The sequence below is a fragment of the Ammospiza nelsoni genome, chromosome 3 (assembly GCF_027579445.1).
Source record: "Ammospiza nelsoni isolate bAmmNel1 chromosome 3, bAmmNel1.pri, whole genome shotgun sequence".
NCBI classification, from domain to species: Eukaryota; Metazoa; Chordata; class Aves; order Passeriformes; family Passerellidae; genus Ammospiza; species Ammospiza nelsoni.
The window spans coordinates 41,305,659-41,326,762 of record NC_080635.1 but is presented as its reverse complement, the minus strand read 5'-3'; the positions used below and the strand labels follow the sequence as shown (position 1 = coordinate 41,326,762).

The window sequence follows — 21,104 nt, the reverse complement described above, 5'->3', positions numbered from 1 at the left end:
CCACTAGAAAAACAAATATTTTAAAATCATCTAGAGTACAACTTTCACTAGGGATCGTCTCTCCACCAGATTTTGTTTCTAGAACAAACACTTAGTTCGAACCAGAACACACCAAATACTGCCTTGATTATCGAGGTAGCAAGCACCATGCCCTGTTGTTGGCACCACAAGAAGCTGTCTCCTCAGCAGAGCTGAGCTGCCAGTCACAGGGAAGCAATCCATTGAAAGCCCTCCTGAGAAATCCCAGTCTGTTCCGTCAGCCGAAGCAGCACTGTGAAAACCACCGAGAGCCAATAAATACCCCACAGAGCACTTAGGGAAACGAGCACTGACAGTCCTGCCCCTTCCCTACACCTCAGCTCCACCAACAGCTCACTCAGACCCTTACCAGATGAATATGTCACACTTCCCAACACCACCAGCTGCAGAAACGCCAGGGAAGGAGCTAGCTAAACGGAGAACTACAGCAGATCTCCCTGACACACAACTGATGCAAATGGAAAACAGGTTTTATTTCTCCTTTCCCTATTAAATACATATAATCCATTTGATGTGCTACCCATAAGTTCGTATCGGTGAAAAAGTCTATTTCTAACTACATTATGTTAAAAAAGCAAGGCTATTGCAATGATGTGACAAAATCCCCACTACTTAAAGAAAATCTCAGTGAGGAACTAGATGGATCATTCAAGGTTAATACATTTATTGTGAAGGCAGATAGGACTTAATCATAAAATTTTTACCCCACATAAACTCTTTGTTAGTAGTTCCTGTAGAACTTTAATAATTTCATGAGCTATCCTGAAAACATCCAAAGAGGTCAAACAAGCCTAATGTAGCAAAAACAATCAGTTAGCAATGAGAACTTCCAGGACAACTCTAAGATTCTAAAATTCTTCCTATTATTAAACTTATTCAGGTTGATAAAAATATTAACTACAAATGGAAAATCAGCTCCAAATCCCATAAATTAGCTTGGTTTTAGTGTTCAACCTTATGACCAGATATAACAGTAACATAAATTACTTTGCAAGTGCTTTCAGTATAAACATTTCTCCTGGGAAAAAATCCTGATATGGTAAAGTAAGAATGTGAAAGCAAAAATATTTCTCTTGCAGGAAGAAATGAGAAATGGATATTTTTCTCCTTTTTTTCTTTCTTCTGGGAGGAGAAAATGTCCGAGTTTTCTTGTTGTCTCAGGAAAGCTGATGCTGGCAAGTACCTTTCATTTCATAACTGCAAACACAAGGCATGAAATTTGATCTTTCATCAACATGCGATCAGTTCTTGTGGTCTAGAACTATTTCTGACCAGACCTTGCAATATAATAGAAACTGATTTCACTAGGGCACTTCTGGTGTGAATACCTGAAGGCAAGCCACATGTCTGTTAGTTACCTGCAACATGCTTACTCAGTTTAGTCTTTTGGAATTTGAAAACAGTGAGAGATGTATGTGACAATTACAACTATGGTAATCTCTGGCACCCCTGAAGTACCCCCAGTGCAGTTCCTCAGTTCCTGCTGAGGAACAGTACTGCCACATTCGTCTTGATGGAGGTAGGTATGTTTACTCCCTGTTGCACAACTCTGAAAGCCACAGCAGCATGGGCACTGTGCCATGGTAACACAGCCACACTGAGCTATGTGGTCTCCTACTACCAGGAGATCAATACTTGGCTGCAGTGGGAAAAGAGTCATAAAGCACCTGTCCTTCCTGTGCTTCCTTCACTTGGGCACACAGATGTGCACACAGACACGGACACGTCCCTCTGCTGCTTCTGCCTCTGGCAGCCTACCCGTGCTTCCACAAGGTTTACTTGCTCTTCTTGGTTTATATGGTGCAGAAAGCAGGGAAAGCAATGTGGAAAGTGTTATTCATTTCCTGTAATAGCTTGCTACTCACACCTGAGGAGACTGTGGATGGGGAAACTTTACCTACAGGCTGCTGTCCTGTCAGATACATGAACATGAGCTGTCAGGAGTCTGGTTATTGCTGTCTTGCAAAACAATAGTGAATATAATGTGGGAACCTACAAAACCTAATGTTCCTTAGGCACACTGGGTGATTAGATGTAAGACTGCAGCATACACATTATTTCCACAGCCTGTCTGAGTCAGCCCACTACACAGAGGGTTGTATCTTTCTACAGTTTTCTGCAGATTCTCTGTTCAGTATTTTGATGGCTTAGGGGATGATGAGACCCTTCTATTTTGTACTGTGCTAGCTTCTTTTAATTCTCCTTCTCCAAGGGAAAAGTCTTCACTCACAAAGCAAAGCAACTTCAGCACAGTATATGTGATCAAATCATAAGTTAATTGTCTCTGCTGCCTGTGTATTTCATAGCAATTAAAGCTATAAAATCTGTATTATAAAAAGTACAGTGTAACTCAACATCAATTAGAATGCAGAGGCAGTTTACTGGGGTGCTTATGCAGACATCAACCAATTCAGTTTTGTCTTGTAAAACTAGAAATAGCTTGGCCCATGCTTGCCTTAAGTTGGTTTGTGTCACCTTGCCCAGATCAAAAACCTGGCTGTTAGAATTTTTCATCAGAAGAATTATTTTACAGATTATTGAGATTGTTGCTGCCACGTATGAGTTCTGGGATGATGCCCTTCATAAAGGTTTGGCTGTCTGAGCTCAGGATTAATGGAGAGACAGCAGAGCCCACTGGCAGCCCCTCTTCCCTGGTGTCCCTGCAGAGGGGCTCCCATGCCGTGCTGGGGAGGTGACAACCCAGCTGAGACTTGTCCCCACCCAGGGGACTTGCTTTCCAGCTAAAACCTTCCTGCTTGGCCTCTGCCTGATCCACTGCTCCTGCCCCATTCCCCCTGCACCATGGGCTCTGCTCATCCATGCCTATATCCCAAACTGTAAGTGACCTCCCTCTCCCTTGCAGAGCAGCCCACACCTGGGGAGGCAGTGGATGCCAGGGGCTGGGGCTGCCCCAGGGCCCCATGGCTGCCTGCTCCTGGTGGGGCTGGGACAGGCTCTGCCTGCCACAGGGAGCCCCCACTGTTCCCACTCCCTGATCCTCACAGCACCTGACACTCTAAATGCAGACTTCTTGCCTTTTACATTACATTTTTTACCATATTAAGAGGCAGTTGTAGTGGTTCAAGTAAAAAAGGAATTGGTCCCCTGAGACGATTGTGTAATGATTTTCTTTGGACTGAGGAAGGGAAATTCATTTTTAATTGAATAATATGAGAAAAAAGCCTTACATGTGCTAATTTGTTGGACTCAAGTGTGTTTAGACTGGGTTGATGGGATGTTTTGACACTGGGTAATTAGGGTAATTGGAGAAAACAGCTGGACTATTTGGACACTAAAGATTTTGATATGGGTAAGGTCACTCTGACACGAAGAACATGGAAGTGATATACATGTAAAGGAACTTGCACAATGAAATAAAGCAATTTTCTATATAACACCAAAGATACTTTTAAAAATACATTAATTAAACAGCTTGGGATTTTCAAAAACAGATCTTTGGAGACATCTTCCAAATCACACCTTTATTCTTCTACAGATGATCACATCTGCCATGCAAAGAAGAGTGTGAGTATGAAACAGAAAAACAAACTGTGATAATAAAATAAGCAGTTTAACTTTATAAGTGTTTGGCTTTGGTAATAGTTACATAAGGATTTTTTTTTCTTCTCTTTCTGCAGGGACAAATCTGCAGCTGTCTGTGAACATTTTGATATGTGCGGTCAGAAACAAATTTAGCAAAAGTAACAACCAACAGCTTGACCTGTCTTATTTCAGTCTCTTGTTAATAATGATTTAAAATACAAATGTCAATTTTTCCCATAATTCAGATGTACCTACAAGATTTTCCTGCATGGCATGACAATTAACCATTATTTACTATGCCTACAAGTGTTTCAAGAACAGAGCCTGATTTTGTAAGATATTTCAAGGCTGGATAATATTCTACAAAATCTGCAAAATCCTTGTACATTTCAGTTATTCTGTATTAAAGACATGGTTTTTCTGCATATAGGGCTCAATAAGCTGATTTTTAAATGAGCCACATCTATGGTATACATCAAATCTTTCATCAGAAATGGATATTCACATATTAAAAATGGTAGAAGAACTTCTCAAGAAATTTGCAAAAAAAAAGACAACAGTCTCTTTCTATATTATCTTCAATTATCTATCAATTTCAATTATCTCCAATTATCTTCAATTTCTATATTATATTCAATATTACCATAAGACAGTGTGATTGCTATCAAGAAGCTAAGTCAGAGAACCTGCAGAATTTGCTAATTTTGCAGAATACCTTTCAGATTAGGAAATATTCACAGAAGCAGAATCAGTTCATGAAACTTTTAAAACTGTAGTAATTCCTGTTCAGCAGATATCCTGTTACTGATAGAAAACTGTAATTACAGCAGCCTGTAGTTTCACCCATGTTACACTGTGCATCAAATACTGCAGCTACTTGAAGTTCCTTCCAATTAAAATTGTTCTACTTAAAAATTGCTAGATTTCCTGCATTTTTGTCTTCTGACAGCTCTCTTTGGAAACCAACCTCTTTTGCATTACTATGCATCTCTGGAATACCACAAGAGTACTCCTCCATCTCCTTAAAATATTAGCATTTTAAACACAGAATTTCAATAAAATCCACCAATTTTACATAAATCTTTCAAACAGAAGAGCTGTTTGTTAAGAAGAGTTTTCTCTAAAAATGCAACATTGCATAGGCAAATTGCCTTTAAAAAAACTTACTTTAAAAAACCCAAATTTCTTGTTCTCTCTTTATGTTAACATAATTTTTAATCATTTGTATTTTTGATTACATAGTTCTTATCATGAGAGAAAACATTCAGCCATTCACCTAATCAGATTAGCTACGACAGATTTCACATGTTTTGTTATTGGTAATAGTTTTTTTTTAACATTTCAGATAATGAAAAGCCATCTATCTACAAATTAAGGAAGTCAGTTAAAAGCAAACAAAAAGACCAAAAAAAGAAGTCAGTACATGCATGAACATGACTGGGGCAAGAGGAAAGCACTTACCCTAGGCTGCCTGGAGCTAGATGGCTATCCTGTATATGATATTGACACATTCTTCTTTTGTGCTTTTCTTTTTTGATCCTTCAAAAATATGTGTACCTATCTTTGGATAGGTGTGACTCCTCACTCTCTATTTTTCAGCCCATGCAACAGCTGATACGATTTTCAGCCTTTAACAAATGGTCTCTGAGTAGATGAGGAAGCCATCCTTTCCACCAACTCAGTTTCCACTGGCTCCTGAGGAACTATAGAGGTGATGGTAAATAAGTAGTAACAAGAGGGCAACTGAAACTGTGCCTCACATGTGAGGTTGTTCTTGTACTCAGCCATCAATCAGAAACACAGATGTGACCTGCCAGTCACCCAGGAATAAAGCAGAAATATTTGCCAAAAATTTTTTTAACCTGCTTGTCTCCTGTGTCTCTGAGGGGCATTATGCTGTCACCAATCTGGCTTTTACCAGAATATCAAGATTACCTAGCAATCCCTAATACATATTTTTGAAGAGGAAAGGGTCCCCAAACAAATTCCTAAACAACCTACTACACAGAGTGGGTCTGCACTTCACTAGACAGATCAGCCACTCTCCACAGGATAAGGGAAGTGTCCATAATGAAGCTGAGTGTGGCTGATAAATTATCCCTAGGGTAACAGAGTACTGGGTATGCATTTTATTAGGTGATGAGCAGAAGAAAGGTAACATATGGATTCACAGTCCATCAGGCCAAATCTTCCAAGTGCTCAATTCAAGTTCAGTTTATTTGAACAACACCATAACAGTTAAATGGATTCCCATGGCACAGATCCGAATTCAATATGGAAAATGAAATAGCAATATCTCAATGGTGTGCACCTTTGACATGAAAAATGCACTGAAGAAAAAGGTCTATCTGAGAGACAGCAGATATTAGTCAACAGCTATTTAAGCCAGCAAAACAGCAAGCAGCAGAGATCTCTGGGCTAGAAAAAGCTTGAAATCTTGATCAACGTGCTACCACAACAATGCAAGCAACCTGAACACTGAAAGACCAGCCCTTCTTTTCATAGCATCATTCACAGCTTCAGGTTAATAGACACGAGGGAGTCCTGGCCATATTAACTGAAATAACAGCACTGACTTGTTTCACACAGTTGCTAAGACAGAGGCTGCCTGTTGAAAACACAAACTCCCTTATTCCATGATTTCATAGGCAATCTGCAGGAGTTTTAACACAATGTGCAAGCACTTCTGGACAACACAGGACGTTGTCAACGAAGGAAGCAGCAGGTAAGCGGCAGGAACCTCACCTGACACACTGCCATCAAGCTCAGGCAGGATTCCAGGCCATGGGGGACAGCAGGACTGATTGAGAGGCATGAGCTTTGAAAAAGAGTGCATTGTGAAACCAATGCACACTGAATGGGCTTGCCCACATAATGCAGTCAGAATGAGTAACAGGTATTTTAGCACTCCCAGCTTCATGAGCTTTTCTTAATGATTGTGTTGATGAAGCACACATGTACGCAACATCAGGTCAAACTGAACAGAGTTGTATGCACAGAAAGTCAATGTCACTGAGGTAATACGAATCATTTGGAGATAGTCTTACAGGTTGCTTTTTTTTTACAAAAATGTGTGCATGTTATTTATAGCCCATTTTATTTGTAACCCATTTGATTTTGAAACAAGCATACTGATTTTGAAGGGAAAAAAAGAAACATAAAAAATGCTGAGACTCGAGCTTTTTTCTTCACACATTTTTGGCATGAGCACAGCACCCCATTCTGTTGACTTTAACTGCTGTCCCTTCCAGGTTCTCTTCACTTTTATTTCAATTGAGCCAGTGCTTCCACCATGCTCAGGTATCTATCAGCCAATCTCTGTCTCCCAGAAGAGTCTTTGGAGCCTTCATTGAGCATGTTGTTTAAGAACGGCTGTGTCTTGGTGTGCCTTTGCCACAAAGACTAAAACTATCATATTAACAGGGGAAAAAAAATGGTAGTCTCACAGTTTTGGTGAATATGGGATTTATCAAATTCATAGCAAGAGAGTCAGCTATATTTTCCCTGAAAAGGGCATGATAGGATTTTAACAAGTTTTATTTCATTAATTAGTGGCTATTTCAGTGGACCTTTAGGTTCTATAGTCACATGCATTTGTCAACAACACGTAAGAAGGACAAATATGACAACAGGGTTGATTGAAGAAAGTAAACACCATGTGGTAGTAATAAAGAGCATGGAGAGGTATTTTATACTCTATATGCCCAGTGGTATCCTTGTGATCAAATTCTACCTGTATGTACAAAAAGCTGCCAATGTGTTTCTGTTATGAACAGTACCACCACGCAGATACACACAGGAAAAAAAGATTTTATCACACCTCTCAGGCTTCGTATCCAAACATACACACTGACAGTAACAGTTTCAGGCACTTCAGTTATCTCCAAGCTCCTCTGCACACTCCTGCCCTTATGGGGGAGACCCATAGTTTCCCTTGTTCCAGATTCAAGAGGGCAAACAGATGTCCAATTCTGTCTTGCTCAAACTCCCACTGGACTCAACAGGATGTTATGGAGAAGGCTGGACACACCCATTATAAATACTGTGGAATATCAGAATTGCTATTATGCAATCCCTCCTCTGGGACCCATGTACAGCTCAACCTGCAGCTCCTGCACCCACAACACACAGGCCACAACCAGAGATTCATTCAGCTGAGTGCCTGCTTCAGGCATTTCTGCTCTCCAAGTAACACTGGGATGTACAGAAGCTAACTGATATTCCAGAGAGCAGGACAGAAGATGCACTTGTGACACCTCTATTTAACAGGAAGGACTGAAGCATAGTGTGGCAGAATCATTTCTCATCTTTTAGAAGAGTGTACTGGCAGGGCAAACCATCTCACTTCCCCTCACGCATGCTACTTTGCCATCTGAACTGCCTTGCAGACACCTGGCACACATCACACAACTTCTGAATCAATACAGGACACGGAATGTGTGTATATTGACACACGCAGCTATCAGGCTATTTCACAGTCACAACAAATGAAAGGAAATTAGGTAATCAGCTCCAATTATACCTTGACAACAGCTTCTAAATCTCACTCCACTGAAGAGTTTTCTAGCAAAAACAGAAACAGTAAAAAAATAATCACAAAGTTTTAAAAGATGTTGACCTTTATTCAAGTAAGAAGCACGAGGTATGAGAAAGTATATAGTTCAGGCACACGTGCACACCTGCTTTGCTCTTGCTGACAGCAGATAGCTGCAGGGCTCTTCCTGAGAGACATCCTGCATACCACAAAAGAGCTGGAGAGTATGAACTGTGACCCCCTTCAGCTTTGATAGACTTGTCATTTTTTTTTCAAACTTTCTCATCCATCATGCACACTCTTTCTAATGTTTGTCTCAATTTTATGAAGATCCCTGAAGGGAATTTCATTGCATCTCTGACACTGCTTTAATTGCTGTCAGCTGGAAATAGTGAGTTTTTACATGTGATTAGTCCTATTTGTAACCTCCTAATTTCATTGGAGACTTCTGGTTGCTTCTTACTTCTATTAAATGAGTGAGATTTCCTGACATGGCTGTAAAATGAATCTCACTTGGGAGTTTTCTCACCCCCAAGGTGTGTTGAGAAGACTCAGGATAGCAGTTTTAGAGAAATAATTTACTTTCATAACAAGGAAGGATACTGTGCGACCTTTTGATTTCTCCTGTCATAATAAGGAATGCAGACAGTAAATGCTCTATTCTGTCATTATTTAGAATGATAATAATGAGAACTGCTGAAATAAAATTTTAGCTGCTATTGCCTGAGGCAGTTCCTGAAGTGACCTGAGATTTGAAGGGAGATGGTATTCTTTTTGTTCTTTTCAGTCTTTAGATTACACAAATTCATCAACTAACAAACACAGCTGCCCTGTAGCACTTCCAACACAGTCAAAACCTAACAACTTAGAAATCTTGTCAAATGAAAACTAACACTAGACTCCTATGCATCATTCCCTTAGACCAAAACACACAAACAAAAAATATCAGATCAAAGCAGTCAGATCAAATTACATAAACTTAATGGGAAAAATATCTGACATTCCGGTTATTAACCTCAAGGGAACTTTAAGCTTTTATGGGGGTTTTCCAATCATTGCTGAAAAACAAAAGGAAGGTTTGCAGGGGAATGTATATAGTGTACCCCTGCATATACATATATGGCTGACATGGCTCATCTTAAGGTAGAAAATGGCAATCTAGGGAATTTATTGCAGCTGATGGATACAACATGCAGAAGCCACAAAAGGCCTACAGGAAGCAGTTCTTGATAATGCCTGATATCTCTCTGAGTTTGTCAAGAGAGCCTTTGGACCAGGTTCTCCACAGGATTCTTGGTGCTGCTGCTATGGAAAGAGAGAGTACACTCAGAGGCTGTAACACAGCAGCAAGAACAGCTCTCAGCTCTTTGGTCTGCACTCACAGGACAGAAGCATCTTTCATCCAAACCCATCTCCTTCTCTCCTTTGAAAGGTAGGGAAGGGCAGTGGGTAGAGAAGCTTCAAGCTCCATCTGACCTGCACGCAAAAATAGGAAGAGGCATCCAAAAATTCACATTATTCTTCGTAGGAAAGACCAGGCAGCATTGATGCAGTGCTCTTTTTCTTTTGGGGAGAAAGAGTTTTGCACCATGAAAGGAAACACATACCACAGGCTGAGAACCCCAGCTTTAGGGCAATGATAAGGTTGAAACACTAAGCTCTCACAAGCCAGGAAATACCAAGCAGATGACACTTGGCTCTCTGCACTGTGCAGAACACTTTGGCCAACAGCATGACAAGAGCAGAGAATAGACAATTTTGCTGATCACTTCCTGTAATGGTGAATTGCTTGCTCCAATTCCTGACAAAAGGCAGAGTAGGATCAAACATATATATTTGTGTGTCTGTGTGTGTGTGTGTACATGTGTGTATACACACGTGTAGTTATAAGAAAGTCTACACAAAATAACCAGCTCGGACAATTGGCAGAGGGTGTAAAGAACCAGATTTTGGCCAGAACTGCCAGAGGAACTCTACTATTTGTATATCCTTTGTTACTTGTGTTCAGTCTCACCTGCAAGAAGGTGTCATTCAAGATTTATTACTGAACTCGAAAACTGTGGCAGACAAAGAAAGCCAACCAGGCATGAGCCTCTTTTGCCCAAAACATTGTACAAACACAAATAGCTTACAGTCTATACACAGAAAAGGCACGTAAACACTGAAGATGAACTAAGGAAAGATCAACTGGACGGGGAAGGAGAATACTGGAGAAAAATCTACAGCAGCCAGAGAGAGCCCAGTCACAACTATGAGTCCCAAAAGATGCCAGTTTCCAGGTCCTTTGGGCTCACCCCTAGCAGCAGCATTGCAGTAGCTCTCTTCTTTGCTTCCACCTCAATACTACATGAATTGTGAACCTGTGGTTATCTCACCAGTCCCTCTACCAAACCAGCAGCGCTGTGTTTACTGAGATTTAGTGGGTCTGTCACCAGCCACAGAGAGGAAAAAATTAATCTCTATCAGCCATTTAGTCTTGGTGTCAGATCTGGCTTTGTCATATAGCAGGAAAAAATCTGACTATCTCATTGCTGTAGACATCTCCTGGTCTTGCAGCTAATGAACATAAACACTGACACTTCATAAGAGAAGTACTTGATACTCATTTTGCAGTGGAGAAAATTGCTGCACTAGTTACAGACAAGTAAACACTTGAGCTTTTTGCCATTTTCCCTTCAGAGTGAAATCAATTATCCATGCATGAATATTGCCTTGTAATTTTTTGCAAATTAATGGAAGTCCATTGTCAAGCATTGACAGAATTTTTGCTCTGGGAGTCATTCAGCACCTGAAAAAGGGAAGCTTAAACAGAAGAGCAATTTACCAAATGAACACTTCTTTCAAAAAAACTTTCCCTTTCTTTCAGAAATGTAATTTATGGAACCTTTCAAGGAGAAAACATGATGGAAAGATAAAACCTCCTGTTTAAAGTTCAGATTTGCAACTAAATCCACTTAGGCTGAAATCTATCAAAAATTTGGCATGCTTGGAAACTGCTGCCCCAGGAGGAGATGGTCTGAAATACAATCCCGTTAAATACAGTCTAAAAAATAAGTTATCCACTTCGTTTGGTCTTGCTCACCAGAATTTATGTAATAAATGCTGCAAAAAGAAACAGCATGCAATGAAATTATTATGCCCTACACTTTCTGCAGACTGAACCCCTCCTCGTGTCTCATGGCCAAGAGCATCTCATATGTTAGGCCATATATTCCCTCTTGTTCTCATCAGCCTGCTCTGAGCTCTCACGAATGCTAATTCATGTTAATTAATTTATGTCAAGCCACACCATGTCATTAAAGACACTTTGTTTTTGCAGAACTCCTTTCTACCTTTTGATAGTTTGCGTCAAGACTTTTTTCCACTTGAGATCCCATGTAAGTTCCCATCTGATGTGCAACAGAGTGGCAAGTACTGAAAAATCAAGGCCCCCAGCTGCTCCCCTCCTCCCCCCTGGACAGCTGGGCAGGAATCCAGGGCTTGCCCTCCTTTCTTCCGGCCCTTGCCAGAGGAGAGGGACAGGGCAGCCCGCGCTGTTCTTGCTCTCCCTCCCGTGGTGGATGCCTGCAGTGCCATGGGAGAGGAGAGGTGACCTCCCCTCCCCTGAGGACGCTGCACAAGCGCTGCCTCTGCTCTGCATTTGCAACGGAATGGACAGGGGGAGAAATGGAGAAATACCTGTACGGACCCTCCCGTCTCTGCTTTTTATTCTGCGTCACTTAAATCTCTGATGGCCCTCTTCCAAAAATAAGCCATCCAACACACCAGAGACAATTCACTGAACAAATAAACCTATGGTACTCAAACGTGAAGCCTGATTTAGTTTCTATGTTGACAATCTTTTTCATTTCTGCACCCTCTTGTGGGGACAAAGGTACCTTTACAGTCTGTCCTACCCTCAAGTACATCATAGCATACTTATTTCAGGACCAGGTTTCACTCACTTGATTTCATGTCTTTGATAGAAACTTTTACTTTAAAAAGTGACATATGTTACAGTGATTTTTCACTCTAGAAGACCCATCAGCCCATGTGACAACTGCTCCCTTGACTCGAGCAGTGTTATACAGCACTATAGGTAAAAAAAGGTGATGCACAGTGACCATACCATTAACAAATATAACTTTACAGAGCCAGGGTCAGTTTCACTAACACCCCTTTGTCTGCACTAAGTGGCATGGATATGGAGGCTACAGTGAATGAGAACTGATTAAAACACTGTGATTAAATGCAATAAATAATTCTTCACCTGTACAGACAAGGACAACTAAGACAACTGAATCAGAGACCATTGGTAAGCTGTGTTCAACGTGTCCTCCTGCTTCTAATAGAGAATCTCCTTTTAATTTTAACACCATTAGGTTCACAGTCCCAAAGAGGAACACAGTATGCTTGGATGAGAAAATTAGGATAAAGACAAGTACACTGAAACCAGCATGGCATGCATGTATCAGCCTCACTGAGAAGACATTCTCACATTTTAGTATCCCCATCTTTCTGACATGCTGTCAATGCCATACTTCTACATTGTATTCTCAGAACAGCAGCCCCACACCCTAGATTCTATCATTTGCAGGAAAATGCCACTAAGAAGAGCAGCAACTAGCAAAATAATAATAAAAAAAAAAAAAATTGGGAAGCAATTTGCAATTCTCTAGATTACATGTTTTAGGTCCCCAGCTCACACATTTTGTATTCTGCAACACTTCCAGACACATGGTCTGATTTAACAGCATTTCTGTACAAGTAGACATGTTGCAGTTAAAATATGGTTGAAATCATTTGCATGTCTACTAAAATGTCACCCACTCCTCTCCCCATCCTCCAAAGTAGTAATGAGACTCAATGGCAGATTTTACTCAGACTAAACTCAACCATTCCTCCACTTTAGTCCAGATAAGAGCAAGAAAAAATAATGGAACTGAGGCATTGCCTTCCCACCCTGACATCCAGGGGTCATGTGCAATCTGCAGGTTTTCTCTGTATTGCAGCTTGCTACATGGATCATAGTGAGTCCATCCTGAATACCAATAAAATTATTCTTTATCTCTTGCTACTTGCATTTCAAAAAATGTACAAATCTCTCCTGAGCTTTTACACCATTGACTCACTGATAATACCCTGTTTTAATTCTGAAAAATGGCCAGAATATTAGTAATTGCATGATAAAGGTAGGCCAAGGAAAAAGACTGTGAGCACTTCATGGCAGCAATTTTTTCAAAAAATCTGCAAAATACAGCATGAAGCCATGACTTAACGAGCATTCCAAAGTAAAGACATTTTTCTTTTTTTGCATGTAAGTACTCCTTAGGTGCTCTAGGAAAGATTCAAAGATTTATAGCACATGTATGACAGCTAATTTGTATACAGTTCAAAAAGTGAACACCTAAAAGGCAAGAAAGTATATTATTACATCCTCAAAACAAATTTAAGGCAACACAAAAGAAAAAAATTATCTTTACTCAGTGACTCAAAAGATGACACAACAAGCAGCCTAAAGTAAATGAAGGGGAAAAAGCTAGGTTTTGGATAGGTATGACGTAAACATGCTCAAGCAAGTTTTCTAGCAAGCCACTGTGCAAGCCAGGGAGAGAGCTGGAAAGGATTCTCTTCAGGAAATGTTCTCTCTTTCTGTCCCGACCAGAATTCTAGGTTGCATTCTCTATTAGCCTGGATTTTCAACAGCTGATGAAACACTTAGTGGTCATTTTTAAAAGGTAATAAATTTGAGAGGGGAAAAAATTCACTGAAGGGCAGTTACTAACTCATCAAAATGATTTATTCTGCAAGGATCAGCTGAAGCTTCCATTTGGGAGACTGACTTGATGAGTTCTGTGGTAAGATGTGACACTACATTAGCTTTGCTGCTTGAGGACCACTGATAATTTGGTAAAGTCATATTAAGCAACCCTCTGATACTAAGTGTTATCACACCAATCTAAAAACTAGTCCATATTCTTCTAGGTAGCTTTCACTTCCCCATAACCAAAGTTTGTGTCCTTGTATCCCATGCACACCACTGCACTACAGCAATGGCTGTAATTCAGACCAATTCCCTATGTACATGGGAAGTTAGGCCAAGACTGAAAAACTGCAGGAAAAAAATGCAGTTATTTATGCTATACCTTCTCTTCTCTGCTTAGTTTATTTGCTTATGGGCAATATCGTGTTACATCTCACTAGCACTCCTTTTCTTTTGGCATAAATTATTACATGTGAGATTAGCATATTGCAAATTTTTTCTGAAGTATTTTCTCTTTCCAGGTTTGCCTCCAGTGTTGCACTGTTGCACTACCACTGTAGACAATATTAAGGAAGTAATTAGCAAATAATAACCAGAAGCGGATAAAGAAATGTCAAGAGAAGCATATCCTGTGAAAATACACAGGGCCATTGGGATCAAATGACTGGCATCACCAGAATTTTGCTGTAGAAGACAGTAGAGGGGCAGAGGATGCAGTATTGACCCAGTCAAAAACTACTTTGACTATATTAATTTGGAAGAAAGGACCACAAATTTTAATTGTGAAATGACCTTCATCATTAATCTACAAAGTCAACTCTTTAAAAATCTACCTCAGATCACAATACTGAATCAAACAGAAAATTAGGATGCATTTAGGTTTTGATTCTAAAGAAAACACAAAATTTTTGGAAATCCCTGAGAGCTTTGCAAGACGTAACTTCCTTTCACTCCACAAATTGCCCAAGAATGTTTGAATTTATTCAGATAAAAAATGTCACTCCTGAACCAAACTCGGACCTTCATTGCTGTTCAAAAATAGGTCTTTGATTCCAACTTTTTCTTACTCAGTTTTTAATTTTCAGGCGCCTCTGCACTTCCTAGTCTCAGGCCTGACAGGAAATGAAGCACCAAAATACCATGAAAATGGCTGCTCCTGTGGTGAGGCTGGTCTGGCTGAAGAAATGGAAATATGAGCAAAGTCCAGAGCAAGCCAAATCTTGAAAAGATCTGTAGCCTGGTTTCCAGACCAACAGGGTTCAGATAGGTTTTGGATAGCAGCTAAACCTTTGGAGGCTTTTCAGAATGAACTAAACCTTGAAGTTTGCCCACTGTCAAGAAATACAGCTGTTCCTCGAGATATTCAGGAGGCAACAGGGGGCCAATGACAGCACCAAAAGCGGACACAATTTGCATGATCTACTTCTTTTTGTTTGCTCGGTCCTGCTCTTCCCTCCCCACTCACATTAATTTCTAGTCTTCAATTCTAGTTTTAAAAATCCCACGGGCATGCAGTCAACCGACCATCTTCATTAATGTCTGACACATTATAAGGTGAAGTTTATGTTGGCTGTGTGCACAAAAATTACTTCTGACCCCTGACGAAAAGTTTGCTGACATTTTCAATATCAACTCCCACAGTTTTTGGTGTTGTTTCTTTAACAAGAAGTGTCTTGAGAGTTTATTGCAAGAAAGCGTTGTTGGAAGTGTTTTATTTTCAGAGCTGATGTACCCTTGGTTGTACCAATGCCCATTTGCAGTAACAATGTTGTTAGGATCTGGAGCCACTTACAATTTTATTTATGGTCTTGGTTTTTCAGTCACAATTAGAGTAACTTTTCCAAATGTTTTGGTTTGCAGGCGCCATCCAAATGGGTCCTTAACTTGGAAAGCTTTGATTGTGTTTAGCTTCCCTTTACTGAACTACCTTAGCGGTCCATCTTATATTGGTCAGTGTTGTGGAAGCTATCCAGCACACTAAATGCTATTGAATATTCACAAAGCATGTGCCAAGGGAGAAAAAGAAAACAATTGTTCCCCAAAATATTCAGCTGCTGATGAAAGAAACTATTACCAGGCAGAGGTGTTCATTTCAAGAAGTAATTTCAAGCAAACTTTCTTCCTTTGTAAGATCTATCAATTGTATTAAGAAAAGCACATGGTGCAGCAAGGCTTTGAAAGTATAAATAGTTTGTGGTATGTTGCAAGTCATCAAGATTTTAAAATAAGAAACACTTGTATCCTATTGTTTGTAGAAGTACATCCACACACACAACACTGCAACTGAGATAAAAGCGAAGTTGATGGTTTCAAAAATGCAGTATAAACAATGACAAAGTGCGTTAGTAAGTGCAGCGATCATAAACTTACTTATTTGAGGAACAAAATGAGCTTTCTTCAAAGCACGGTGTTTCAAAACAAAAGTACCTATATCCTCAAGATATGCCTAATTTCCCTAAAAGAAGAAGACAGCAAGGCTCAGATCTCCTCAGTTTCACACATCCAGAAAGAATGGGTACATCTCACAGAGCAGAACAAAAATGCAGCATTGCAAAATCATTCCAACAGTGTGTTACAAAAATTACCCCATGCTACCTGGTTTTCTATTAACAAGGTAAAAGGGCAAGGCTATTTAAGATATTTTGTGGAATGTAAGAATGTTTTACATTAGTATTTGACACAAGGGGAGAAAAGAACAAGAGCAGCCAAACTGGCTACAGTCCTTCCAGATCTCATGGGTTCTTATGAGACAGCTCTCAGCCTACCTTTCCTTAATGAAAGCCATTGTTCTGTTGCCAATATTTGTTCATTTGAAATAACAGTAAATACAACAATAAAGAACATTATCCTCCTGCATGCATCCCTGAGGCTCAGTTAGCAATTAATAATTGGAATATTGCATTTCACCTCACTTTATCTATTATTGCAATATGGTCCTACTCAGGAGACCAGAGTCCAGGAGAAACCTTAGCAAAGAGTAATCCTGGTGACAAGAAGCCAAGACTGGTACAAACTCAAAGTAACTTTGGACTATCTCTAACTCAGTGAGGACATAGAAATTCTGAAACTCTTAGACCCTGGTGTACATCATGGCTTCCCAATAAAGATTCAGGTATGCATCAGCCCATCTCTCATCAACCCTTCTCTATCCTGGCACATAGTTAGGCAGTCAAGTAAATTCTGTCTGGGTCCACAGTTTGGGCAGAGAGGGACAGATTACAACACTCACATTCACTTTGGATATAACCATGAGGTCCAAGGGACCAGACTCTAAACAAACTGGAACATTTCACCTACCTGCTGACTATTCTGCCTGTCAGAAATCATCCTAATAGCTGTTATGTAGTAGGAAGCCTATGCTCATCACTCCTTGCTAACCTGCAGTCACATAAGGCTGTTAAAACAATCAGAAATCTCTAGGAGATATTATTTGTGTGAAAACTCTGTGATTTATTGCTATTGGACTATTGCAAAGCTTCCAACATATGAAAATCACACATTCACCTGGACTACAGACATGGGTGGTTCTTGTGGGTATTGCTGCCCAAATGAAATGCAAAAATATTATTCCTAATTAAATGGGGAAACAGGTCTGTAAACTACTGAAAGTCTTTTCTGAACATAGTACTTGAGCCATTCCTTGAGCTAGTGAGGACATAAAGTTAAAACAGGCCAGAGATCTGTTTATATGGATGAAAATCTTAAAGACAGATGTTGATATCCTCCCTCCCTGCCATGCCATCACCCAGTTTGTTGCTTAAAGCTCAGGCAAGGAAAAAACCTCCTACCCATGTGTTACCTTTCAGAAAATGGTACAGTGGCTTTTGCTAGAGGGAACTATAATTTTATTGTCTTGTCTCTGCCAAGGTTCATCTTATGTCAGATTTACAACTGCAGTAGACTGTTCCTGATATTGTCACCACCTGGCAAGACGAGTATACCTCTGACAGTATTGTGATCAGGGATGGGCATTCCCTCTCCATGATCATCCCATCGTTTTGATAAAACTCAGATCAGCATTGAAACACGCCCTGTTCCCATGACCTCTGGTTGTTTATGAAAATTTCAGCCTTTATCTGTTACTCTTCAAGCCACAAATAAATATAAAATCCGCATATGATGTGTAGAAAAGAATGGCTTTTCTCAGTCGCCACACAGTGGCACAGCAGGTGAAAAAAATGCCATAGATTTTCTTGGTTTTTCTACACAGCTTTGGTTTGTTGTTCCTTGTAATTATGCAGATACTATCCTTGGATATTTGAGAAAGGTACATGTGGAAAGGGGTTATATAGTCTGTGAGCTACAAGCAAAATGACTGCAGGAGTTAAGAATGATTAAGCGGTGTGGTATTTGTTGCCGTAATAGCACTGGGTTTTTACTGTCATTTAAAGTACAGAAATAGTAGAAATAAACCTGCCTCACTCAAAGTTCAGCCTTGTGGGAAGATGTAGAAAGTATATGTGCATTAGTGCTTGCATGTGTTATTTCGCTCCTATGGGTGTCTGCCTGTCCCTTACTTGCTTTAGGGAAGGATTTCCAATGTAGTCTAGTATTTGTATGGGTGAGCCCTTTCCATAAGAAGAGCACAGGCAGCGGAAAAACTAACATGAGCTCACTACCTGCAGTCCTTTACTAACAAGGCTAGCTACATCTACCAAAATGTTCAAGTTCATTTCAGTCTGAAATCTTGATGTCTTCAAAACCACTACGTTTTTGGTAGCAGAGGCAGGGGTGGGCATTTCACCAGAATTGACTTTTCTGCTCATGGTTCATAAAGATGCAGACTACTCTAAGGTACAGAAATGAGTACCGCACACTTTGAATTGGTGAAGGAAGGAACAGAGGGATTTTTAACATCACTCAGATTACAGCGAAGTCTAATACATTTGCATGAGTCTCTGGCATTTAATTTGTTAAGAGTTTGCCAAAGTGCCCTTGGCCAGATTTTTCGTCCCTTTTGTGATGCAGACAACCCCTCACTGAATGAAAAGTATATTCTGCAGTGATTTATATCCATATTTTAAATCACTTTAACATCATTTGGGTTATGTATCATCTGAAGGTATTGCAACTGTCACAATCACTCTTACTTTACATTTGGATAAACTAAGGTTTGGTAGCATTTCCAGTTTACTTCTACACTAATATTTAGAACTCTCTTTATGTACAGAAAAAAAAATATTACATGTCCTATCTTGCAAATTATGTTTATACATTTGTTAAAATGAACTTGAAAGTAAATTGTAATGTTAATCTGTTTATTAGAATAGTATATACCACCTGACAGTGTAAAGGGGCTTCAAATGAGGGTCTTAAAAAGTAAAATATGAGAATCACTTGACTTTGTTGGTCCCACACTATAAAATACCATAGACAATAAAATTCATGGAGCAAACTCAGTCCTTTAGGGTTTTCAACTAGCAGCTTCTAATCTACAAATCATTTAAGAGGAAAAAAACCAAAAAACAAAAAACCCAAATATTTAGTCAACAAGGCAAAACTTTTCCTGAAGAATTTCAGGTATGAACAGCTCAGCCATCTCCCACAGCCATTTCACCTTGAGCTGTCCCTATAGCACCTTACTTAATAAAGGGTGAAAGAATAAAAAAAAAAAAAAAAAAAAAACAAAGAAAACCAAACAAACAAAAAAAAAAAACCCCTCATGGGATTTTACAGAAATTTTCTGAAGGACTTAAACAAAATAGGGTCTATTTCACTTTGCAGCTGCCTGTAACTTTACAATAATAAACTCTAAGCGCATAGCCTTCACCAAAACACTTAAAAACAGCTTGAAAGAGGTATTTGCTGCCCGTTATGTTTACTCAAGCACTTGTTTAAAAACACATTTAAGGAAAATGTTTTTATTTCTACAGATTGCATTAATTATAGCTTTGCAAACACTGCAAGCTCTACAAGAAGACTGAACTGAGCTATTAGCTGCAAACCTCAGGTCTTGGCTAGAATAGTGGTTATGGCTTATTTAGTAAGCCTAATGAATTGGCTCACCCATCTCTACGCGGAGTTCCATGTATAGCACCATGGAGCCTGGAACAGCCAGAAAGGCTTGTTTCATGTTGCTTTCTAATTAAAATGAAGTAAAATCGGTCAGCCCGAGTCGGTCCAAAAGCGGACCTCACCGCAGCATTATTCCTCTTCGGGCAAATAAAAGCATTAACACGGACATTAACGCCGGACCGAAGCTCTGCGGGGACCCGCAGTAAACCTGCGCTTCGCAGCCGCGGGCCGCGCTCTTCCCGGAGGCGCTCGGCGGGCGGCGGTGCCGGCTGCTCCCGGGGCGAGCCGCGGCGGAGCGCCCGCCGGCCGGGGCTCCCGCCTGTCCGGGGCTCCTGCCTGTCCGGGGCTCGCTCCCGCCTGTCCGGGGCTCCAGCCTGGCCGGGGCTCCCGCCTGGCCGGGGCTCCAGCCTGGCCGGGGCTCCCGCCTGGCCGGGGCTCCTGCCTGGCCGGGGCTCGCTCCCGCCTGTCCGGGGCTCCAGCCTGGCCGGGGCTCCCGCCTGGCCGGGGCTCCAGCCTGGCCGGGGCTCCAGCCTGGCCGGGGCTCGCTCCCGCCCGGCCGGGTCAGGGCGCAGCGCTCGGCCCAGGAGCCGCGGGCGCCTCTCGCCGCCCCGGAGCCGCATCGCCCGCTCAGGTGCTCCCGGGACCGGCCCCGAGGGCGCCCGGCGGCGGGGTGGCCTTACCGTGAGGGCGGAGAGCTTCTGTGCCGGCACGGCGGGGAGCAGCTCCGGCAGCAGCAGCAGCAGCGGCACCCACATCCTGAGGCGGCGGCGGCGGCGGGCACGCAGCGGCTGCGGGCGGCGCAGGACGGGGACTCTCCTTGGGATGTCGCTCCCCACCGACGCCTGCTTTGGCTCCTTTTCAACCGCTCCGGCTGGGAGGTCCCAGATCAGGTCCTCACTTTTCTTTTTCCCCACCCCAGCCCTTAAAATTTGGGGACGCCTGTAAAGCTGAGAGGCGGCACTTTCCCCCTCTCTCTGTGTCCCTCCCTCGCTCCTCGGGAGTCAGCCCGGCTGGGAGATGCTCCCCCAGCCTCTCCTCTCCCGGAGCCCTCCCACTGCCGGGGGAATCTGCCGGACGCCGCCGCCTCCCCCGGGGCGCCGCGCCTGCCTCCGCCTCGGGCGAGCTGCTGGCTAACCCTGGGGGTCCCTTTCTCTCCCTCCCAGCCCCGAGCCCTCTGTGGCAGGGAAAGCGGGAGGAAACGAGTGGGACGGGAAGGGAGGACCCACCACC

General features: G+C 41.6%; 1 protein-coding gene across 6 annotated transcripts in view; it reads right to left on the bottom strand.

Moving 5' to 3' along the window:
* The window catches only part of SMOC2 (SPARC related modular calcium binding 2), a 138,065-nt gene extending 117,208 nt beyond the window's left edge, over positions 1 to 20,857 (bottom strand). For all 6 annotated transcript variants that reach the window (XM_059469401.1, XM_059469402.1, XM_059469403.1 and 3 more), the window contains exon 1: positions 20,555 to 20,857. In XM_059469401.1, coding sequence (XP_059325384.1) covers positions 20,555 to 20,629 — 75 coding nt within the window. In that variant the 5' untranslated portion in view covers positions 20,630 to 20,857. The remainder of the gene's footprint in view (positions 1 to 20,554) is intronic.
* Positions 20,858 to 21,104: the final 247 nt, after the last annotated feature.